At 46.9% G+C, this 24573-nt stretch overlaps 1 protein-coding gene across 2 annotated transcripts in view; it reads left to right on the top strand.

Annotated features, from left to right (window-relative positions):
* Positions 1-24573, top strand: part of FLI1 (Fli-1 proto-oncogene, ETS transcription factor) — a 115075-nt gene that overhangs the window by 82892 nt on the left and 7610 nt on the right. For both annotated transcript variants that reach the window (XM_054579448.1, XM_054579449.1), the window contains one exon: positions 1567-1632. In XM_054579448.1, coding sequence (XP_054435423.1) covers positions 1567-1632 — 66 coding nt within the window. The remainder of the gene's footprint in view (positions 1-1566; positions 1633-24573) is intronic.

The raw sequence follows: 24573 nt of genomic DNA on the forward strand, positions 1-24573 counted from the left end.
CCCTTAATATTTTTGAGAATGGAATAACCAAATACATCTAGTTCCCGGAGGTCACGTGCGTGTGACTGTCTCATTTCTAAAACCGTACCTGCATATCCACACTTTGGGATCTAGTGGACTCAGTACCCTTACCCCCTTCACTCCTCTTTTTGGTCTGGAACTATTTCAGAGCTAGAAACAAGTCGCCCAAGGCAGAAGTCATAGGTTCTAGGCAGTTGGATGGTTTTTATAAAATTCTCTCCCTTGTCGTCTGGCTGGGCAGGACGCACATTTGCTGGGAGGCACGCAACCAAACGCCCACGGCTGGGTGAGGCTGCCGCTCCACTGCTGCCTCCCTCCCTCGACTGGAGACTAAATATAGGAGTGTCTGCCAGCCCATTCCCTGTGCCAAGCCCTGGCACCCACGTCGGTCCACTCGTCCACAGTGAGCTGGGAAAGGGATTGTTTTCAAAGACTTGTGTAGCCTCAAACACCTATGCAAAGCTCATCACGTCCTTTGTCAAAAAAGATCCCAGCTCTGGTCTTGACAGCATGTTAGTTTCCCCAGGAGAATCACCAAAAAAAACAAAACAACAATAAAAAAAAAACTACCCTACATTTTACAAAATAAAACTCTTGAATTTGCTTGAATCTAGTTTTAGGAAGGGAGAATGTTTTTTATACAACAACAACAACAAAAACTATGATGCCTTTAAAATGCCTATACCAGTGCCCAACGTAGACTAGGCCCGCATTACAGTTTAACTTTAAAGGATTGTACAATAATATATCAGCACTCAAGGATGACAGAAAAGTCCATGCATTGTGCCTCACATTCAGTTGCCTTCTCTTGGACACGTGCAAAAGGAGGCAAAGTTAGTGTTGGGACAACTGCCACCCCCACCCCACTCCATCACAGTGACTCTCCAAGCGCCTGGCCCACCTGTAAAAGGACCTGCTCATAAGCCCAGAGGCGATCAAAGCAGGAAGAACTGTCCCGTCTGCCCCACCAGGGTCTGGAAGACCGCAAGCTGCAGGCTAGCTCTGGCCGACTCTGGCCCTTGTACAAAACCAAACCAAACTAAAACAGAGAAGAATGCAGCAGAGACTGTATTTCAGGCCTGCAACGCCTGAAATATTTACTCTCTGGTCTTTAAGTTTGCCAGCCCCTGCTGCAGTTCAACCCCTTCATTTTTCTGATGAAGAAATCAAGATGTAGACTCCCTGAGCTGCTTATGGGGTGCTAGTGGCAGAACCAGGACGGGCCCTGGGGGGCTGATTCCCATCCCGTGTTCCTGCCGTGACAGAACGCAGTCCCCAAGAACCTGTGAAACATACATGGCTGCCGGGGAGCTTGCGGGTGTTCCACCCACTGCCTCTCCGTCCTAACTTCTCGCTGACCCTAACCCTGGGCAGCTATTACAGTCCCCAGAATGGATTATGTTAACTTTTTCTCTCTGTCAAAGAGTCACCTGTCCCTCTTCCCCTCTCCCTGTCTCTTCCCCTCCACTCCCTCCTCATTGCGCCCCCTGCTCTTCATCTCAGGAGCGTGTCCTGGTTATAACCTGCCTTCGCTTTGTCTTTCAGGTTCACTGCTGGCCTATAATACATCCTCCCACACAGACCAATCCCCACGACTGAGTGTCAAAGAAGGTAAGTCCGTTCCTTGCGCACTTAGAAGTTTGCTCAGTACCAGGCCTGGCACCGTTCCCTACTGTTGAGATGGGTGGAGGGAGGCCCCAGCCTATGCGCATACCCTCTCGTTCCACGCAGTGCTTCTGAGCATTCGAGACAAGATGCCGAAGCTCATCCGGCTTGTGCCGTGGGTTGGGGGGAAAAAAAAAAGAAGGGTTTTAAAACATCTTGTACAATAATAATAATAGCATAAAGATATGATTTGAAGGTGTTACTCCATGAAAGGAAATGTGTTGGTCTTAGAACGAAATGAATATTGCTCACTTTCAAAGCCAAAAATTGCCTTTTCCCTGTTGAAGATAATGGAATAAAGATTTTTAGGGACTTTTGCAATGCTACATTTAAAACAAAATTTAAACAATTTTTTAAACAATCTGAAAGTGGTGATGTGGGGATTTGGTCTAGCTGGTTTGGTTTGGTTGAGAGAAAAGGAAAACAGTCTCAGTAAACACTCTTGCCAGTGACAATTTTAGCAAACGTTACAATAGCATTTCTCAACGTCTCTATTTACAAGACAATATTGTAAAGGTTTATCGCTCCAGATACTGGGTTAGATTCTAGGCATTTAAACAAGTGAACAGAATGCTAAAAGGAAGAAAAAATGCGAATGAGGAAAACCTACGCAGGGCAAAAGGCACCCTCCTTGCAGGAGGGACGGGGAGTGTGGCGGGCGCTCTCTCTGCCCTGGCTCCCTCCTCTTCACTGCTCTCCTTATCGCGCACCTGCCGTAACAGAGGCGGAAGGCAGAGGTATTTAGTATTGGCTGCATTTAGAGTAGCACAGCATAAAATTTCAGAGAAACATACGACTCTGCTAATGGAAGAAATTTTAAGACCATTTGGTTCAAAATCCTCATGGGTGCCCTGGCCAGGTGGCTCTGTTGGTTGGAGCATCATCCAGTACGCTAAAAGTCTGCAGGTGTGAGCCCTGATCAGGGAATATACCTGGAGTGTGGGTTCGATCCCTGATCAGGGCACATACGGGAGGCAATAGATCAATGTTTCTCTCTCTCCCTTCCCCCCTCACCCCACCTCCTCTCTCTCTAAAACCAATAAATATACCCTTGGGTGAGGATTTAAAATAAAAAAAAAATCCTCATGGATTATGGCAGAAACAGAGATCCAGATATCCTGGCTGTCTTGACCAAGGTCACACCTTCAATCACATAGGACATTGTGTTTCCTGTTAATAATTTATAATCAAATGATAACAAAAAAAATTTAGCGGAGAAAATCTACAACGTCATGAATTTGATCGTAAACTTTCGTGGTTTTCGTTTGCTTCCTTCTCCTCTACCCCACCCTGGGCCAGTCCTATTTACGCTACTGTTCTCCTTTCCAAATCAGGTTTATTGAATTTTGCCATGCAAACTAAATTATATTGACTCATTCTACAGTCCAAGCCACATTTTATTTGATGGCCTATTTAACATCATGCTGCAAATGTCTATAAGAGAGAAAATGCATTGGAGTAGCACACACAACTAGCGGCCAGGGCACTTTGGGGAAATCACTCCATCCCCTGGACCTTAGTGTCCTATCAAATGAAGGGGCAGAACTAAATCCATGTGTGTCAAACACACTCTTGAATTTGTGGCCTCTAGGGCAATGACTTGGAAGCCACAGAGCAAGGGCCCTGCCTTCATTCAGGGCCACTCTGCTTCCATCTGGCTCAATTATGAAACTTCATTTCATTTGCAGATAGGAGCCCACTTCTCAGAAGGAAGAGAAAGAGAGAGGACGGAAGGTCTGGAGAGAAAGTGAAGGAGGAAAAGGAAGGAGGGAGGGAGGGAGGAAGGGAGGGAGGAAGGAGGGAGGGAGGGAGGGAGGGAGGGAGGAAGGAAGGAAGGAAGGAAGGAAGGAAGGAAGGAAGGAAGGAAGGAAGGAAGGAAGTCCTTGAATGTTCCTCCAGCTCTACAGGCTAAGGCTGGCTGACAATGTCAGCATTAACTCATGAGACTCTGGGACAGAGCCAATGAGAGAATTTTTGATAATTGGGCTTAAAAATACAGATTTCAGTTTAGAAGCTAGTTTGTCTGAGTTGAACTGTATTAACAACAGACACATATTACTCCTCCAGGGGGCTCAGCTTTCAACCCTCTCCTCTACCTGCCATGTTGCATTTCCTTCCCTTGGCCCTTTTGTGTACAGTGAGTCCGTTTGTGAGACCACCAGGCTTATTCAGGCATCGCGGGAGCAGCTCGCTCTAGCTGGGTAGCAACCTTCTTCTGAAATGAATTAACGGTAGTATCCAGGCAAATGCATGCTGCCAGGATCTCATTCAGGTGGTGCCGGCCATTTATCTCCCAACATTGGCCAGGCCTCCAGAGACGATTAAGGCTGCGCTTTGCAGGTGCATCTTTTGTCCCCAATAACGCTTTCCACTTGAGCTGTCTTGCTGTTCTGTCACCTCCCCCTTGTGAGACGGTCTGAATCTGTCTGAACAGCCATCAGCCACAAAACAGAGTGCATTAGCAAGACAAAGCTAACCCAGCTTCTCTAGCCTCCCCACCTCGCTCTCTTCTGTGTTTCTCTAATCCCTACCCTTAGTTCTTAAAATATTAAATGGAAAAATAAAGAGAACACATCACACACCCTGGCTCCATCTTGTTCAAATGAAGACACTCACAGAGCCCCAAACAAACCTGGAGTTCATCTAAAGCACCAGAGCTCTTTGTGTGTGTGTGTGCTGCTTCACACAAGGCAGGTGTTGGCATCAAGCACAAAGGAAAGAAGTTGAGGAGATGATGTCTATGAATGCTTCTTCAATGCACTTATCAATTAGAATGGCTTTTGACTTTAACGTGACATAATCACCCTTCCAGCTTGTCTCTTGGAAATGATTGCACGCTCTAAGGGTTATTTGTGCTCAGGAAGTAAGGCTAGTTTTTAAAAATTAATGTATAATGGTCTTTAAGCCCCTTAATGAAATATTCTATGGTCATAGATTGGACCCAACTAGAAGAGTTGTAATCTCTCTACTGTTAGTTACCAAGGCCAATGCACTTAAATAATGTAGGATGGAAACATGATTGCCTATTTGCAATAGCAGCCACAGCTGCTGTCTACATAGACATCTGTAATGCTTTGGAAACATCCACACGCCGTGGCTCTTTTGAGCCTGGCAGCCTCCCTAGGAGGTAGAAATGATTATCTCCATTTTGCAGACAGAGAAAGTGAGGCTGGGCGATGTTAAATCAACAGCAGCGCAAGGACTCAACCCAGAATGCAGAATTCAGGATCTTTGGCCGCAGATGGTCTCCCTGACAAACACAGCCTTTCTGCCTCTAGCTGACTTCTCATTGAAACAATACTTGGCCTAAGAATATAGTTTGTGCAGAGATTTGAATTTTTTCCCTTTAGTTGTCTCCATCCCTGTGGTTTTCCTGCTATCACCCCCGCCTACATCCCTATGCTGTTCTCTTTTCCCAAAGATGAATTCACACAGCCCCTACTTGGCACTACCTCCTAGTCCTAACCACGCAGAGAGCCACCTGGTGAGCTTTTTAAACATGCTGATGCCGTAGGACCGACATGGCGTGCCTCCACTCATATTAGGTACCTTGAGTAAGCAAATCAGAAAGCTAGATGGTGGATCCCAAGGTCTGGGGGAGGAGAGAAGGAATGGGGAGTGATTGTTTAAAAGGAACAGAGTTTCAGCCTGGAAAGACGACCAGTTCTGATTGTTATGGATGCACAACCTGAATGTACTTAGTGCCACTGGAACATGCTGAAAATGATCAAAATGGTAAATTCTATGTATGCTTTACAATAAAAATGCAAAAAAAAAAAATTCTTTAAAAATACTGATGCTTAGACCCCAAACAGGACTAATTAATTCAGAATCTCTAGGAGGGCCATGTAGGCACTGAACATTTTCAAAGCTCTCCAGGTGACTCTGACAGCTTGCTGCTGAAATTGAGAAACCCTGTCGTATGACAGACACAAACTGGAAAGATAAGAACAAGCCCCATCTCAGAACCACCCAGGTTGTGCTGGAGAAACACTGGGCAGTTGACCTTGACCTTTCGTGGCCTCCAGTCAACCTGGAAAAGGAAGAGCAGGGCCTACTGGTATGCTAATGAAGCTGTAGGGTGAGGAAGGATGAGGATTACAAATTAAAAATAAAAATAGAAAGTAGGCATGTAGTAACTTGAATGTACAAAGAGGACACTGGAGCCCCAGAAGTTAAGTGGCCTTTCCAAGCGCATGCCGTTGTGGAGCCCGACCACTGGCCTTGCGAACCTTGTCCTCTCTGCTCTCCGTGCTGGGGCTCCAGCGCATCTGCCCCGGGCGCAGATCAGAGCCCCTCCTTGTGTTCGTGGTAAACTCTGCCCTGCGGGCCTCCCCACGTCCTCAGGTGGACAACCAGCTTGCAAGAATCAGATCTCTCCCTCGGAGAGCTTTGCGCACGTAAACCCTCATTTCCTCAAGGTCATGCTGGATCTGTTTAAATACCTCCGACTCTCCAAAAGTCAGAGGATATTGAACTCCCTGTTTATTAACTCCTGGAACTCATAAACCCACCACGGCCCGCATAGCCCTGAGCTTCCAGCCCCAGCCTGGGAAGCCGTTCAGGGCCTGCCGCTGAATGCAAAGCCGCTTCTCCACCGCGGCACCTTGTCTGCCTGCCTACGGAACAGCCATCTCTAGTGGTTGCATTGGCTAATGGATAAAAAGTCTGTCTGCTTACACGCCAAATATAGAAAAGAGAGCAGGAGAAACTCCAAAATGCAACCTTTACAGTAAAACGCCTGGCCAGGCCCTGGAGACCCTGCCAGCGGGACCCCTGCGTCTCTCCCAAAGGCCCCGGGCGGCCGCGGCCTGTGCCGGCAATGAGACCGCCTTGCAGCTTCCCCGCTGTTCGCCAAGCACTGCATGTCCACGACCTCGTCCGTGCCTCCTGCCGTCACCAGGAGACAGCAGGGCTGGTATCACTAGGATCCCACTCTGTAGAGAAAGCAAACATGACCCAGACGGATGACAGGGTTCGTTTGACGTCCCCCCAGGTTTTCGAGCAGAGCGGGGTTCAGGTGTAGGTCTCTGGAGTTCTTTCCTCCCTCTAGGCTGCTTCTCACATGTCGTATATTTAACCAAGCATCTGACAGCATCTTCGTTAATTAATGCTCTCCATTTACCTAGGGCAGGTGTTAATCTCGTATTTCAGCAGTATAACACATCGGTTAAACTCTCAGGCTTTGAATGCAAACAGGCTGGGTGACCTTGGACAAGCCACTTACTCTTTTTTTTCTGCCTCAATTTCCTCATGTAGAAAATGAGGATAATTTTAATGGCCCTTCAGACGTGATATTATGCTCATGAATCACTTAGCACAGTGTCTGACACACCATTACGTGCTCAGCATGAGCTTCATCAGTTATAACAGTAATTATGTAATTATTGCGAAGTAATTAGAATATTTTTGAGGGTTTACCCTATGCTAACGCTGTGCCAAGGATCATGAAGGCTACCACGCCGTATCACATGACGTGGTAATACCATGGATGGGGCCACCAAGTCGCTTCAAGTCTTATTAGGGGTTCACACATACAGAAGTATTGAGGACTAATATGAATCTGCATATCATGAAATAGAAAAATGCATGCTACACACAAGAAGTTCTCTGAGAGTAATGAAGAGAAGAAAAATCATTAAATGTTAAAGTTGAACATCCACTCCAAACCTTTCATGTGACTGAAGAGAAACAAGGCCAGAGAAGACGTGGGTCCAGCCCAGGCCACACAGGGAGTGAACAGCAAGGGACAGGGCCTGAAGTCACTCAGCACCTTAGTCAGAAGTGGATCTGAAGTCTGTGACTGGCGCCCTCCTCTCCCCCATTCATCATCTCATCATTTATTAAGAACCTACTGTGTGGGGGACACAAAGCTGAGCCCAGGAAATACAGTGCACAGGCAGCACCTACGCTTAGGGGGCTTAGGGCCAGAGATACGGCCGGGCAGTAAGTGACGAACACTGTGTATTGGAGCATGAGGGATGTATCAACAGATCCTGCCATTCCCCCCCGCCCCGTGTTTACATCCTCTCTGGAGTGTCCCTTCTGATTTAATTTTAGAGGTTGATGGCAGGCCTCTAGAAGTATGCAGCAGGGTGGTGCGGGACCTGGAGGGTGACAGGAAGGGACGATGTGAGACACCGAAGACACCAGTCACTGTGCCTGGGTCTGCTGTGCGTTGTGGGGGCTGTGATGGGGGAGCAGGACATGTTCATGCCGGGTTTGGGGGAAGGGACTCAGGGGAGTTTCTGGGGTGTGCGTGAGCATGCCCCGCGGGGGCACCAAGGCCTCCGTGTGACACACGGCCCACAGGAAACTCAAAGACCAAGGACAGCTGGATGTCTCTCTGTGAGACAGGAAGCTCAGCAAAGGAGCCAGGAGCCAGGGATTAGCTTCAAACTAGCCAGGGCCAAGGGGAGGGGGGGAGTTGGTGGGAGTCGAGCTGAAACGAGATTGGCAGGAGGGAGAGCCCTGCGGGGTTTAGTAGAGTTTCCTCTCTGCTTTTCAATAGCTGTGAAATTTTCTATAATTTCAAAGATGCCCCAAGAAGTTTTGTTTTAATGGGAGAAAATGTGGATGAATGCAGAATATCGATGCTTAAGGCCAATGCATTGTGTGTACGGCGCAGTGAAAGAGGGCAGTGTGTTTTCAGGTCCACATTTCGGGGAGGGTGGGCTTTGGGTGGCATTCTGAGTGGGGGAGAGGGTGAACAGGGTGTCCAGGTGCTCGGCGTGGGCGTGGGCTGCGCGCCGGGGCCCCAGCTGGGGCAGCATGTGGGGGGTGGTCTGGAACGCGTGTGCCATAGGAAAAGGCCTGTAATACTGTGAGGTAATCTCCTGTTATTTTTAGGGAGTAAATAACATCTCTTATGCAGCAGGTTATGCGGCTCCACGGGCTCTGTCTATGTCAACTAACATGCACTTAAACTTGAGGGTATTGAGGACTCACAGGAGGGCCTGTTAAGAACTTTGTCATTATATGTTTTTCCTTTATGATGAAATACCTCCAATCCATTTTTAGCAAAAGCAGGGATGATTGCTGAATGTGTGTGTGTGTGAGCATGTGCTGTTTCTGCGGTCCAAAGGCAAGATTTATTATTACAGAATAGACAGTAGCTTGCTCTCTTAGTTTTTTAAAAATTGTTTGCCTTTGAAATTCCAGAGTTAATGTTTTGTCTGCTTTCGATCTGGCCCTCTTTGGAAAGCAGCATGTTTTTGTGCGTGCTTTTTTTTTCACCAGAGAGAGATAGAGAGGGAGAGACAGAGGGGGAGAGAGAGAAAGAGAGGGAGTGAGAGAAGGGGGAGAGAGAGAGAGAGAGAGAGAGCTAGAAACAAAGAATCGTTGTCTCTAAACTGTAGCAGGCAGGAAACCCCAGTCCCCGGGGAACTGAGCCAGCCAGCCCTGTCCCGGAGTCAGACTCCAGCGCTCTGAATTCAATTTGACAGCTTGTCTGGGACACTTTCTAAGTAACCATTATCCTTCCTTTCTTTAAGTAAAAGAACTGTTATTTTTTTTTTTGTGGGTGTGCTGCGTGTGCTGTTATCACACATGTGGGTTCCACAGCGACTAGGACACGCTTTCTCTAAATGATTGGAAACACTTAGCCTGTTTCCTAAGACAAGTGTAAACTTGTTCCAGGATAATGAGGCAAACAACTTTCAATATTGTACTGTTGCAGGTATAGAGGAATTTTGTTGGGGCATTTCTTGTTTTCCTTAGTTTCACTTAAGACATGAATTCCCTTACTTGAAGGCACTCCTTCGTCTCAAGAATAGTTCAGATTGTGTACATTTTATTCCTCGGAGGATTTTTAAAAATATATGTTTATATACACAAAAATATCTTCTAATGGTCATTCTTCTTAGCTTCTGTGTTTGATTAATTCATTATTTTAAAGAGCCCTAGCTGGTGTGGCTCAGTTGATTGGGTGCCGTACTGCAAAGTGGGGGGTCGCTGGTTCGATTCCTGGTCAGGACACATACCTAGGTTGCAGGTTCAATCCCGGTTGGGGCACATGCGAGAGGCAACCCACCAATGCTTCTCTCTCACATCCATGTTTCTTTCCCTCTCTTTCTCCCTCCCTTCCCTTCTCTCTAAAAATAAGTAAATAAAAATTTTTTTGAAAAGTATACCACCATACATGTCACTGCAAGAGAGAATTCAGAGGGCCACGCATGTCAACCACAAGTCGTGCAGGGCTGACGGACACAGCCAAGGTGACCACCAAGAGTTCTAAGCAGACACAACTCTCTTCTGTCTCCTCCAGTAACTCAGACCAGTTGGCTTAGCCGCCGCAGAGCGAGGGATTGTGCGGCAGCACCGGCCTCGCTGGCGGGAGCCTCTGAAGGCTGCCCGGCCCCCGCCAGGCGGGGTCGCCAGGGTCACAAGGCCCAGAACAGTCTCCATCACTTCCAGTTCAGAGATGTGACAGCTTTGCCCAACAGGACAGATTTGGCCATTTAGGATCTGACAGAAAAATTTGTCCTTCAGTCGTGAATTGATTCCTGCCTAGTCTGTATTCAAGCAGAATATTGAATGTCTCCCTTTGCCTCTCTTTGCCTCTCAGACCCTCCTCTCCTCTCCACCCCACTCCCCAGCACACACACCCTATCTGTGTCCTGGGGAGCCGCAGCCCTCCTGTAAGGCCCAGCTCAGATAACCTCTCCTCAGAAGGGTCTCAACCACACCTTCCCCACGTGCTTTGCTGGGACTTGCTGTTATTACAACTTAGCATTCAGCAGATTCTATCATAATCGTCTTTTGTCTTCCAAGATTTGAAGCATCTTGGAGGTAGACGCTTAGGCAAAGCCATTGGATAGATGGATGAAAACTATAGGTAACATGCCTTAAAGTACTCCCCAAACGTTTTTTCTAAAACTAACCCTTCATGATATTTCTAAATATGGGAGTGATATTTTGATTTTGTCCACTCCAGACGGTACTCACCTCGTGCTCTACGTTGCCTTAAGTGCTCCCTTCATTTGACTCCCAGGCGATTCCTGAGAAGCTGTGGTCAGTCCCACCCATGTGTAGTGGGAAGATCCACCAAGAGCAGATTTCGCTCATAAGGTGGTTGTTGCACTTCACCCTTTGGCCCATTTTTTTAATCAGTTTAAACTCCCCTAGGAGGCCCCTCTGATCTGGGTCCCCTTGCTGTGGGCGCCAGTGTGAGAAGAGGCCAGGACAGAACCAAGCCAGGGAAAAGTGAGACTCGGGGGGGAATTGAACTTCTGCTCCCTCCAACCTTCCTTTCCTCACCGCTGTTCTCACCCTGCCCCGTAACAGTCACAGCTGACATTAATCAAGTGCTTACTAGGTGCCAAGAACTTTTCTGTTCACGCCGCTGTTCTACTTCACAGCAACCTTCTTTAGTTGGTACTATTATTATTCCCATTTCACATATGAGGAAACTGGGGCACAAATAGGTTGAGCCCAAGCCGTAAAGCTAGTATGAAGCAGAACAGGATCTCTACTGCAGCCCCCACACCACGTCCCCCGCCCCCCGCCCCGAGCCGTGACAAGGCCCTGCAGCTGCCTCTTCCGGTTCCATCCACCACCCATGGAAAGGCCCGTTGCGTCCAGGAAGCTGATGTTTCCTAGTTGTTATGATGATATGATTAGATTAATAGATTCCTGCTATGGTCCCAACACTCAGGAACATGACTCAATCTGCTCAGTTCTTGCATTTCATGAAGCATATTAGGTGATTTCACATATGTTATTTTTATAATGATGCTTTATAATTTACATAATGTTATTCATCCTTTTGCATTTAATATATTTAAGAGAATAAAGAAAAGAAGAACATATTTAGAAAAGGAATGGATCTATTAAGTAATGCTCTCAATAAGGATTGCAATAAATTTAATTTTTAAAATGAGGGGGAGATGAATATTAGTCCATTAAATCTAGTTGTGAAATTTTGCTCACGTTACACCAGGTAAACAATCCCTGGCCTCTGTAAGCTTCCCTGATCCGTGGTTCTCAAGGAAAAGAAAGAACGGTATCAGAATACCTGGGACCATTTTAAAGACAGAGGCCAAGATGCTCCCGCCAGGCCTCTCCACCCACCCTTCTCATCCACAAGCGCCCTTGGTGGATGAAGGAGCGGAGGAGGAAGATGGAGCTGAACATCTTTGTTTTTAGAATGGGCTTCCATTGCTTCTAAATCTTTTCCCCTACCCCACCCCCACCACTGAGTGCTTTGAGCACTTAACAGAACGGAAGTGTGCCTTTGTTGCGTTTCCTTGGCGCCGTTTCTGTCACCACAGTGTGGACCTTTGTCGTCCCTGTACTAAAAGGCACCCAGGCTCCGGCCTTGTTCCTGGACGCTTAGAAGTTCCCACTGGCCTTCCTGCCATCCTTGGGCACGTCTTTTGTCTTGATATGTATTAATGCTGCTCTTAGATGCTCCCTGGAGAAATCAGGAACATGATAGGCTGTGGGAAAGGTTCTTGGGAGCAACCTGACCTCCAGAGCACCTTCCTCACTGGACTCAGCCAGACAAGGGCTCCTCCCACTGCCGCCGGGGAGAGGCCTCCCTTGACCATGCACGCGCAGGGCGCTGGAGCGGCATCACAGGCACACGCACGTCTCAGTTGCATTTCACACTCACTAAGTGGGCCCTAGGGGGTTTGCATTTCATCTCCAAATTCCTCACTATTACTACTTTAGGCCTCCCATCTCTACTAAGTTTCACTTTGAGTCAGATATTTCATCCCATTCCAAATAGCAAAAGTAAGACTCAAAATGAAATTACCCTTGGGTGATGTAACTCCATTTCTAGTGCCATGTGGTCTTGGTTTATAATAAAAACTAGAGGTGAGCCCTGTTGGCTTTTTTGAGGAATGGAGTCCCAAAGTCCTTTGGAAAGAAACGGCGAGGACCACAAGAGCTCCAGACGGCCCCGCACAGGCCACCTCCACACAGAGGATTCCACATGCATTTGTTTTGCTAAATACATGGATTTTGAAATTCTATAGAGAGGTTGTTTGAGGGCAGTAGTAGCTGGAAAGTATTTAAAAGATGGTTCAGCCTCATACTCATAAACCAAATTCTATCCATCAGTCCGTCCATCTCTCTAGCTCTCTGTCCAGAGGAAGAGGGAGAAGCTTCCCTTCTGCCAGACAGGGGAGAAGGGGTGTGGGGAATCATCTTGAGGAAAATCAAGGCATACATAGCATCATTTGCTATTTTAATATAGAAACTTTCCCCAAGCTCTTTTTATAGATGTAACGACTTACTCTGTTCAGAGAAGGCCCTGTCTAACATCATAAAGAACTTATTTCTTTTGGGAGGAAAAGTCATTGAGGAAGAAATGCTATGGCTAGAAATACTAACCAGGGCCTATGTAGCCTCTCTAGTCTCAGAAGTCAGTAAACTGAGGGTCAGTAAAAAAGTTTAACATGCCTCTTTGATAAAGTTCGAATTCTGTGCCAGGCATACTCTAAAGAGAAAGTGGTAATTGAGTGAGATGATTATTGTATCAGAATCCAACACATACTTCAAAGCCCAGTCCAAGTTCCACCCTCTTCAAAATATATTTTCCTTATTATTCTCAAACACTATAACCTCTACTCAGAATACTATCACACTCACGTGCTATCTATGGACGTAATTGCTGTAAGATTACTATAAGATTATCTTATAGTCTTTAATTGTGAGGTTTTTCCTGTATTCTTTTTCTAGCCTGTAGCTATTCACTAAGTCCCACTGACTGTGATGGATTCCCTGGGGAAAGAAAATCTGCTCTTTGACCGTTTACTTTACTATTTACTCAATCCTTCTGCTTTACCATGGAAAGAACCATAGAAAATTAACTCTGGTTGACAAAAAAAGGTTAACTTCTCATCTCCAAAGTGCATTAAACTCTGGAGAAGAATGACAGCTTTGATTCTATAGCATACTTTGGGGTACATGAAGCATTTTCTCATGCAGAACCTTATTTATTCTCAACAGAACCCTGTGAGGATTGAATAGGCCATTTGCTTTTCCAAACTCTTAAATTTTAGAGGTGTTATTTTTCCCCAGATATCTCCCTATTACAGATAAGCTGAGATGCAGAGACATTAAGGCACTTGCCAAAGTTCACACAGCTCAGAGCTGGCCAAGATGGGAGGCAAACTAAGGAGCTCTGAACCCCAATCCAGAACTCTTTCTACTACAGCAAGGTGCTTCCCTGTTTGGAATGGATTAAAGAGAATCTATGGAATTCCTTCCCGTGAAAATCTGTGGAGCCTTTAATAGAACCAGAAACAGCCTTGTGCTTGACCAGATTTAGGTACCACTATTTCAAAGAGATGAAAATGTTTCTTGGTTTTATTCTGAAAAATCTTTGAGCTTAAAAAGTTTTTGGGCTGCTTGTAAAATACTTCTCAGTCCTGCCCAATATCCTAGAGGAGTTTGGAGAAAGGAAGTTTTCATGCTATGACTCATACTTTCAATTTCTATTAAAATTCTTATATGGTCACATCTGATTTCTTTCATGCTGCAGGGCTCCAGGCCTGAGCTAATTTGCATGTCTGGTTTAGATAATGTCTGAGGTAGCTTCCAGTCTGCAAAGAGGCCTCTGATTCTATTATATGAGACCATGTTCTACCTACCAAGAACTGACAGTTCCTTTTCTTTAACTGTTGGGCTCTTGTTGTGTGGATGCAGGACTGAGGGATGGAAGTATTTCACGCTCATTAACCAGGCCACAAAGCCGACCCGTTCTTTCAGGCTGAATTCACCTGTCCACTTTTCCCACACTGACTCCAGAGAATCGCCCCTTGCTGAAAACCCAATTCAGATCAAAAGGCAAATCGTGGCAAGTGTTGGCATTTTAAGCTTCTTGATTTAAATGGCAATCCTAAATCTGTGCGTCTAACACCGTAGGTTTGACAATTACCCTGATTCTAAATATGCAAAAATCGGCAAACTCCTTAATAGACCAGGCTCATCTCATCTTTTACAACCTCTCACCCAAATATCAGAAAAGATACTGTCAAGTTTTTAGACTAATTTTGTTGTCTTCCAACATAAAACGATGCTCACCAGATAAAGGACTAAATAGAAAGGAACTGGCTTTCCAGAAGGGCATCAAAATTAATGTAGGGCGATCCAGTCCCTTTTCAGAAGAGAACTGCAGCGCCATGGAGAGACCTATTTACAGAGCATTGGACGGGTCAAGTCTTTGCTCAAGTCACTGATTTTCAGTGAGGCCCTCCCCACCCCAGTACCATCTGCCCCTCTTCTCATCCTTCTCCATTGCACTTATCACCTTCTAATATACAACATAGCCTACTATTTGTTTGACTGTAAGACCCAAAGAGCAAGGATGTTTGTCTGGCCGTTATTGTATGGTAGTCCCCCCCTCCATCCATGGGCGATATGTTTAAAGGACCCCGGTGGATGCCTGAGACCCCAGATAGTACAAAACTCTGTATATGCTGTTTTCTTCTGTACATAATATCTATGATAAAGTTTCATTTATAAATTAGGCACAGGAAGAGAGTAAGCACAATAACTAATAATAAAACAGAAAAATTATAATAACATACTATAATACAAGTTGCGTGAATGTGGTCTCTCTCTCTCTTAAAATGCCTTGGTGTAATCACCCCTTCCTTGCAGTGAATGGCTTGCTGTCACCGGTTTCAAGGGACCCCTTGCTGATATTTTCACATAGGCCCAATGGTTTCTGGCATAACACATTGCTATCAATAAACACATATCTCCTGTTCGTGTCTTCCACCCACAAATTTAATGCCTCTTCTGTCTTAGCATGAACCTATCACGCACTGTGGCTGTAACTTTTGCAGTTTGAGGGGCAACAGCAAAGCTAGCAGGACTTCCTTTTTCTTTCTTCCCAGTTTCACGGATAGTTTTGTCCTTCATGTTGATCTTAGCCACCTCAGCATATCATGGTTTCTTTTCCTTAATAAGTTGAGAATTTTCACCTTTTCTCGTAAAGGAAGTACTTTATGGCTTCTCTTTGGCACATCTGAATTGCCAGCATCTGTACTCCCGCACTTTGGGACCATTATTAAATAAAGTAAAGGTGACTTTAGCACAAGCACCGCGATACCGGGACAGCCCGTCTGATACCCCAGAGGACTCCTAAGCAGCTAAGGAGAGGGAGGGGCTACAGCGTGGAGACGCTGGACACGGGGGTGACACGCATCCTCAGCAGGACAGCACGACAGGGTGAGGCTTCACCACGCTACTCAGAACAGCACCCAACTTAGGAAGTGTTTATTTTCCCTTTGATATTTTTTGGACTGTGGTCGGCGGCAGGTAACAAGGTATGGAAAGGGAAGCCATGGATAAAAGAGGTGACTATATTCGTGGCCCACAGAACAATGTCTGGCACAACAGTAGACATTCAACAAAACTCTGCTGAGTAAATGAACGTGTTGTGGGATGTGAGATATCAGTTAAGTCCAATAATCTAGCTTTGGCGGAGATGATGAGTCTTGGGGTGGCAGAGGGAAACAGAAGTGACTAAGATACAGTCCCTCTCTTCTAAAAGATTATCACCAAGCAAGGGAGAGAAGCGCACAAAGAATTACACGAAAAGAGTGAGCGGGACAAGGGCAGCAAACACGAGACTCTTCCAAGTGACCCCTTGACCTGTAGAACTCTGGAAGGAAAAGATGCAAAAGTTAACTTGTGGAGCACACACAAGATCGCATCCTTTATTGCCAGAGAGCATGAGAGCAGCCTTCCTGTGAAATGTCAACCTAAGTGGTTCAGATGAGGACTCTCCGCGGAGCCGAGGGGGTTGAACACAGAGCACCTCTCATTTAACCTCAGGCCCTGTTACCCAAGTGCACTGGTGGGCTTCCTTCCTTCCTGCCTGGAATCCTCTTAAACCTGAGGCCGATCTGACCGAAGAACTATGCAATGTAGCTGTGTCTTCATAGCCCCGCGTGGAGGGGAGTTTGGGCAAACATCCAATTAATCTCGTCGGTATGAATTGCTTTTCTACATAAGGCTGGCTCAGAAATCCCACTTTGAGGCTTTATCAAAATAAAGAGGTCATTTAGACTTCTGTGTCACTTAGACATGGAGCCCACGGGAGAAACAAAATAAAAGAGGGGACCGGGCGCAGCAGGAAGCCGCGCATGACTGCGGCAACGCTGGGCTGGCCAGTGTGCCACTGCCTCTCCAAACTTTTCATATTTAACAACCGTCCATTTTTTCAAGCATTTTTCTCATATGTCTTTTTTTCCTTCGCACATATAATATCTTAAACAGTCCCTCCATTATACTGCACGCAGCAGGGTCAGTTCTGAGCCGCGGCGCTGTTTGGATTCCAGGACAAGATCCTTGAGCAAAGGAAATCTGATCCAGGATGTTTTTTTTTTTTTTTTTTTCCTATGAGTTCCAAGTTTGAAGAAAGTCTTCCCTAGATATTTCCCTCCTCCTGAGGTCACAGTGGAAGCCAAGATCCTCTGTTGCTCTTTGAAAAATAAGATGCCACTGAGGCGAAGGCTGGGCTGCCCCTATAGAACGGGTTGAAATGAGGTGAGGACCCAGCGTCCGAGCCAGCTGCAGAGTGACTGGCGGGGGGAGTGGGCGGGGGAGGGGAGCTGACAGTTGAGAGAAAAAAAGAAGGGTGCTGCCTGAAACCTAGGCCTGGTAGACCAGCGGGCGGCACACAGCCCCCCCGCCCTCACTATCTTTTAGGGCAACATTCCTCAAACTGGAGTCCCAGATAATCCATTTCTTTTTTTTTCAGGTTTTATTTATTTTTAGAGAGAGGGGAAGGGAGGAAGAAAGAGATGGAGAGAAACAGTGATGAGAAAGAGAAATTGACCGATTGCCTCTCGTACATGCTCTAACCTGGGACTGAACCTGAAAACAGGCATGTGCCCTGAGTGGGAATTGAACCAGAGACCTTTGCTTTATGGGCTGACACCCAACCAACTAAGCCACACTGGTCAGGGCTTTTTCTTTCTTTCTTTTCCTTCTTTCTTTCTTTTCCTTCTTTCTTTCTCTTCCTTCCTTCCTTCCTTCCTTCCTTCCTTCCTTCCTTCCTTCCTTCTTTCTTTCCTTCTTTCTTTCTTTCTTTCTTTCTTTCTTTCTTTCTTTCTTTCTTTCTTTCTTTCTTTCTTTCTTTCTTTCTTTCTTTCTTTCTTTCCTTCTTTGATAGAGTCACCCTTCATTCCAATTTGGGAATCACTGATCTCAGATCACAGGAATGGAACTATCCTTCCTCCTTTATGTTTTTTTATCCTTTCCAAGGCCTTCCTTGCTGAGCTTTTTAACCTCAACTCATTAAGATACACCTTTTCAGGCTGCAAGGAAGGTTGTATAGATTACCGGTACAATGTGTATATTTTTAAATTGTCATTTATCAAATGCTTAACTTTCCAGCAACTTCATAAAGTATTTGTTATTCATCCATTTTAAAGAAGCAAAGCCTGAGGTCCAAAAAGGTAGAGTAACCTTTTGACCAAGACCACTGAACAGAGCAAACGGTAGAGCTGGGATCTGAACCCAGGGCGACCTGATTCTAAATGCCATGTCATAATCGCAGAAGTAAGGCCCACTAGAGAGAACGGACACCTTCATGGGGGTGTCCCACACCTCCCATAAATGTGCGTTCCTTACACACTAGCTGCCTTCGCACTGTTTGAAGGGGGAGGCCAGGCTTGGGGGTCAGACACCTGGTCTGGTCACCAGCAGGAGTTATAGCAGAGACCATGGCTAACAAGACATAGATCCTGGGTTGTGGACTGAGAAAGTACTAGAAAGAGAGCATTCTTTCACAGGTGGGGTACAGCATCAAAGGTATCCCGGAGGAGAGCCCAGAGGAAAGCAAGCTGGAGTTGGGTGGGTGGCTAGGAATGCTCCTCCTCCAAGACTGGACCATTAGAGGTCAGAGCCTCAGCAGGAGAAGGGGTTTGGGGCAGAGCATTTAGCCCAGTCCTCTACCAGCAAAAAGGGTAGTGCTCCCATAAACATGCAGCTCTTCCTGGGGAGAGTCTAGGTGATATATCTTCCTCCTGCTGGACTTGGCTCTTTCTTAGAAAAGCCAAGGCTGTGGGTCTCCGAGGCCTCTTATTTATTTATTTATTTATTTATTTATTTATTTATTTATTTAATTTATGAGAGTAGGAAAGGGAGGGAGAAAGAGAGGGAGAGAAACATTGATCAGTTGCCTCTCACACATGCCAGGGACCTGGCCCACAACCCCGACCGGGACTCGAACTGGCAACCTTCTCATTTTGCTGGACGATGCCTAACCCACTGAGCCACACCAGTCAGGGCTCACAGAGTCCTCTTTATTAGAGCCTCCCTCCTTTGTCATCCTCACTCTTTCTCAAGAAAGGAGGCCTGGATCTAAGAGAAGGTTCTTTTCTGAGTGCCCATTACTCAGCTGAAAGGGAGGCATTCAGGAAAACTGGGCTTTCCAAGGACAACCAGGGTCGGATGCTGCCAGCTTTCTCAACAGCAACCAGAAATGCGATGAGAAGTTTCAGGGGAAATTTATCTTTTTCCACCAAGTAGTCGAGAGCGTGGCCTTACATCGTAAGGAATGAAGAGAGAGGCTCTTGTGTGCCGGGGCCGCTGCGTCACTGGCCTCAGGGCGAGGTCACAACAAAGGCGAGAGCTGCGTGTCGCTGGGGACTCTGGGCCTTCAGACAGCGAACTGGAGCCATCAGAGCAGGAGGAAATGTTTTTCCTGAGACGTTCGGCCAGATTTCTGTTCAAAAGCTTCACACAGAAATGGAGTTAACACTGGGATGTCTATGAGAAGGTCGTATCCAGTAAAAGATTTCCTCTTCCAGCAGGGACTTCTCAGAGAAAAATCTCTATGCTCCTATTTCTCTACCCCAGGAGGCTCTCCTGGAATCTAAGAGGCCATTTAATGTCAAATTCAGCCGCGTCGAGCGTTCCATAATGGAGATACTGTTCAGGTCATTATATACGTGATATGTGTGAGGCAGAATTTCCCACAATGCCCGGCAGTGCCCAGACTCCCCACGGTAAGGCACTGGTCTCTCTCTGCTTTGACAAAGTCGACCTCAGGCCTGCCTGAAACCGCAAGCTTCAGGCAAAGCCCTCTGGTGACTCGTCTGGAAAAGAATCCCAATGAGATTTGTCATCTTGGTACTCCCTCCAGCCCGGCGGCAGTGGCCGTCCCTGAAGTCAAAAGTGAGTTTGTCAGAATTGGGGAGTGCTTTTCTGCTGACAAAGCAACCCATCACCACATGGAAGTTCTGAGGTTGTCAACTCCTCTGCTGGTCCCTGACAGTCACACTGTGCCCTTGGCTACCATCTTAAGCTTGTGTTTTCAGAAGTGAGTTCTCAGGAAGTAGAGCACAGGCACCTGATTCGCTGCAGATGTGTGTGTTGTGGGGGGGGGGGGGGTACTGGGGGAGGGTTAGTGCACACTCAGGTGGCTCCATGGATCAGCACACCCACCAGAGAAGTCTTCATGCCCTGACCAGCAGCCGGGGGTCAGGTTGCTCTGACACAGCCACAGAGTGTTTGTGCAGGAGTGTGGGTCGTTGGGCTCAGTCCCTGGACCAAGATTTTTCATTTTGGTTATAGACATATTTCTGTCTATGTCTGGGACCAGAGCTGACCACACTGCTAAGTTTTCACTTGCATGACATTTAGTAGGAAAAAAGCAAACCCTCATTTTAACAATGACATCAGAAATATGTAAAATAGCCGCGGCTGGTGTGGCCCAGTGGATTGAGTGCTGGCCTGCAAACCAAAGGGTCATTGGTTCAATTTCCAGTCAGGGCACGTGCCTGGGTTACAGGCCAAATCCCCAGTAGGGGGCATGCAGGAGGCAACCGCACATCGATGTTTCCCTCTCCCTTCCTCCTTCCCTCCCCCTCCCTCTAAAAATAAATAAATCAAAGCTTTAAAAAAATATGTAAAATAAAACACAGGCTACTTCAATAAGGGGCATCTAGTCCTTGAGGTTGCTGTGGTCTTTTAGCATGTTCCTGTAGCAGGTGCATTGTCGTCCATTATGCTCAGAGAGCACACAGGGATGATACAATCTGTACTCATCTTTGTCACCTAGTCACCTAGGCTTAAGTCATCAGGAGAGGATGTAGTAGGGAGAAGTAAGGGCCCTGGATTCTCTTCAGCCAGTGAAATAGTGAACAATGAGAGGAAATGTGTGTGTTTAGCAAAACAGAGAAAATATTGGCCTGTCTAGTTATTTATTCAACAGGTATTTGTTGTGCACTTGCTCTGGGCTGGGCACTGTTCTAGGTACTTGGTTATGTCAGAGAAGAGAAGAAAGGTCCCTCCCCTTGTGGGCCTGCTATTCAGGTGGGAGATGCAGATCGTTAACAACCAACATGAATCAATTGTTGATTAAATTAGTAGACCGCTGGGAAAGTAAGAAGCAGAGCATAGTGAAGGTGTAGGGCAGAGAAAAATGTAACGTATATATGGTAGGGCTGGCAAACATGTTTCTGGGCCTGAACATTCTTTAGGTTTATAATAATGATGCAAATGATAACATTAATTGCTAACATTTTCTTCGTCTGACGCAGTGCTAGGCACTGTGCCGGGTAGTTACTTGGATATCTCATTGAGTCTGCAAGGCTGCTCGGATCCTTCCACCCTCCGAGGCAGAAAGCCAGACCTTGGTTCCGGCCATTGGCCTCCTCCATCTTCATGCTCTGTCTTTGCAGCAGAACTTACTCCAGAAATCCTGGCTTTCATTTAAATCTTACCTTTGGTGGATGTCCCCACAAAGCCCAGTGCCCAGAGAGTTCATTCCTTTAAACCCCTCAGTAATGAAGCTGGGTGTCATTGGCAGATTCAGGTACCAGTGGCAGGACTGGCTATCCCTAGCTCTGCCATCAAATAGCTGGGGATGAAAAAGAAATGGGAGGGAGACTTGTGGTGTTTGTCGCTCGGGTGCCATGCGCTGCTCTGGGCCCCTTGGCTAAAGACACCAGCCCCCAGTGACGTGGCCCGTTGCTGTTGATTGCTCCGTTAACCTTGCAGTGAGGACACGGTTCAGGCTGATTGCTGGAGGCCTCTCTGTTTCGGTCACTTCCTTTTTGTACCTGCTGGAGGACTTTTGGTTTGATGGGGACCTCCCTTGTCCTGTCAGCCAGGCTTTCCCCCAGCCCCTCCCCCACCCCCCACCCCGCCATGGGCCTGCGGAGAACCCCATCTTTCAGCTCTGCAGCTCTCTTCAGGCCCTGAGGCATCATGGCCCAATGGAGCTGCCAAATACTTCCTGATAAGGCGTCAATTTCAACCTCGATTGGGGACTGGGAATTACAGAAAAGTCCCACCATCTCGGGCCTTCTGTTGGCTGCAGGGAAGCCGTCCATGCATTCTGTGACCTTTGTACACCTCTCCGCTCTGCCCCGGGAGCTAGACAAAAAGAATAGGAGGGAAACTTGATAAGAGGTCAATGGTAAAGATAGTCATAGCCATAATTTGGGCTAAAAGAAAATAGTTCTTGAAAAGAACACAGCTTTCACGTAGGATGCCTTCTGTAAATGAATGGGTGAGTAGAAAAACTGATAACAAAACTTGGAGACAGATTTTATGAGTGCAGTGAAGTTGGAAGGCACGTCAGGACTTCATGTAACACACACCAATTCCTGGAACCTAGTGATTCGCACTTTTTTTTTTTTTTTTTTTGCATGAATTTGTCACTTTCTATTCCATTTTCTGTTCTGCTCCTCCTAGGTTCACCTACCTCCCTCAGGCCCCCCCCCACCCCGCACACCACCACAAGCTTCGATCCCCTCTACACCCTGTTATCACGGCCTTGCTGCACGCCCGGAACGTCTCTGGGCTCCCATGCCTGTAACTCAAGGTCATTAAGCTAGCCTAGCAGCCACCACACAGCCTTAACCGGGCCCCTGGCCCTCTCCTCCAGCCCTCTCTTTCTACCTGTTCCTCTACTTCAGTCGGGCACTTGCCTCTAGGGTCACCCCTCAGACCTCTCTTATATGTCTCCTCACCCTCTTCTGCCTTGTGTCGGTCTGCATCGCTCTCTCCAGGGAGCTCTCACTCAGTCCACGTGACCCCGGTCACACTCATCTTTGCCTTCTTAACCAACCTCCAGCAGCCTTAACACCTCCACCATTCCCTGGGTCCATTACCCAGAGTTCCTCACAACCTTAGTCACGGTTAAATGCAAGGATGGAGAACACGTGCCCTATTACTCTGTATCCGCTCTGTGGCTAAACACACCATACACTGAAATAAAGAAGTCACTCTGAAATAAAGCACCAGAGGCCTAACTGGCATCCCCCACCACGGAAAAATCCTCGGAGCACCTTGCCTTTCCTTTGGCTCATACCAGCACCACACACGCTCTGCAGACCCCTGCGAGAAAGTGCCCATGAGAGCCATCAACCTCATTCCAAGCTTGTAAACAAGTTGGGCTTTTTGTTTTTGTTTTATTCTGTTCTTAAGCAAGCAGGGGAATCTATTTGCTGGAAGAATTGTGGGGGGAAAAGTCAAATAAAAATAAAACAGGCCTCTTAAATGAGTTGAGCTTTGCCTCTCTTTTGTCCCCCATCCCTGCTCTCTCTCCCCATCCCCCTCACTCTCCGCTTGCTTTTCATGCCAGTTGCTAAATACTGTAATTTAAAAGCTGCACTGGCTTTTCCAGAGCCAGGAGGAATGTGCATTCGCACGTGGGTTTTTCCACAAGAAAACTGTCCCTGTCTTTGGTTCTCCTTATCCAGACACAGTGAACAAACAGTTAGAAGAGCCCATCCGACTCTGTAGTTCTTATTCTAATTTGTTGGAGGCTTGGGAGCGGTCAAGGGGGATGGTTTGTGTTTCACTCCGTCAGGCTGTTGTTTGATGAGGTTTGTGCTCCATTTGTTCAGATGGTTTTCATGGCTTCTTTGTTGTTCACGGAAAGACTTTGAAAGTCATAACTCTGTGTCCTTCGCTCTTCTGCTATTCCTGCTCAATGTCACAACGGGAGTCACACCACAAGAAAGGAAAAGGGGGAGTCCCCAGCCAGTTAGCGAAGACATTTCTGAACACAGTTACAGAGGCATGTGGATTTTTTTCAAGAAAGAGGTTGGGATCACAAACGTTCAGATTCAATGGAGGAGTTTCCATGGCAACTTGGAAGCGAGACTCTAGTCACTTTCAGGCAGGAGGCATCTCTCCATTTTCTCGTGTCTTCTTCCAGCCACACCGCTGGCCTTTTTCCTTCCTCTGTGTGCTCAGGCTAAGCCTTCTCCACTCTCGGCAGAAAGGCGCAAGGGCCTCGCAGCACCCGGCATGCGCTCACACCCCTGAGGCCTCACCCACAGCATCAGCGGGCCCAAGGAGGGGCTGGAGTCGGCCCCCTGTAATGACACGGGTGGGCTTTGAGACATCCTACTCATGGAGTCTTGGATCTGGACACTGTCCATCTCTTCAGAGTTTCTATAGACTTTTTTTTCTTTCTAAATTTGCATTAGTTTATATTTGTAGGAAGCTTTAGAAGATGTCTCACACATATTATAGCATTTGATCACTACCTGTTTTAGCCCTTTGGGGATGGCTATGACAAAGTACCACAGACTGAGGAATTTATAAATGACAGAAATGTATTTCCCATGTGTCTGGAGGCTGGAAGTCTGAGGTCTGAGTGCTGATTCCATCAGATTCTGGCAGGGCCCTCTTCTGCACTGCAGACTGCGGACCTCCTGCGGTGTCCTCGCAGGGCAGGAAGAGGGCAGGCCAGTTCCGTAGCCTCTCCTCTCAAGGCCACTAATCCCGTCCCTCAGGGCTCCCCCCTCGTGACCTAATCGCCTCCCAAAGACCCCACCCCCTGATACCATCACACTGGGGACTAGGTATCAACACATGAATTTGGAGAGGGGGGAACACAGACATTCAGTTCAACCCTATAAGGTCGATAAATCATGTAAATTATTGTTTTCATAT

The sequence above is a fragment of the Pteronotus mesoamericanus genome, unplaced genomic scaffold, assembly GCF_021234165.1.
Source record: "Pteronotus mesoamericanus isolate MK-2021 breed Mesoamerican mustached bat unplaced genomic scaffold, CSHL_Meso_final contig_53, whole genome shotgun sequence".
NCBI lineage: Eukaryota > Metazoa > Chordata > Mammalia > Chiroptera > Mormoopidae > Pteronotus > Pteronotus mesoamericanus.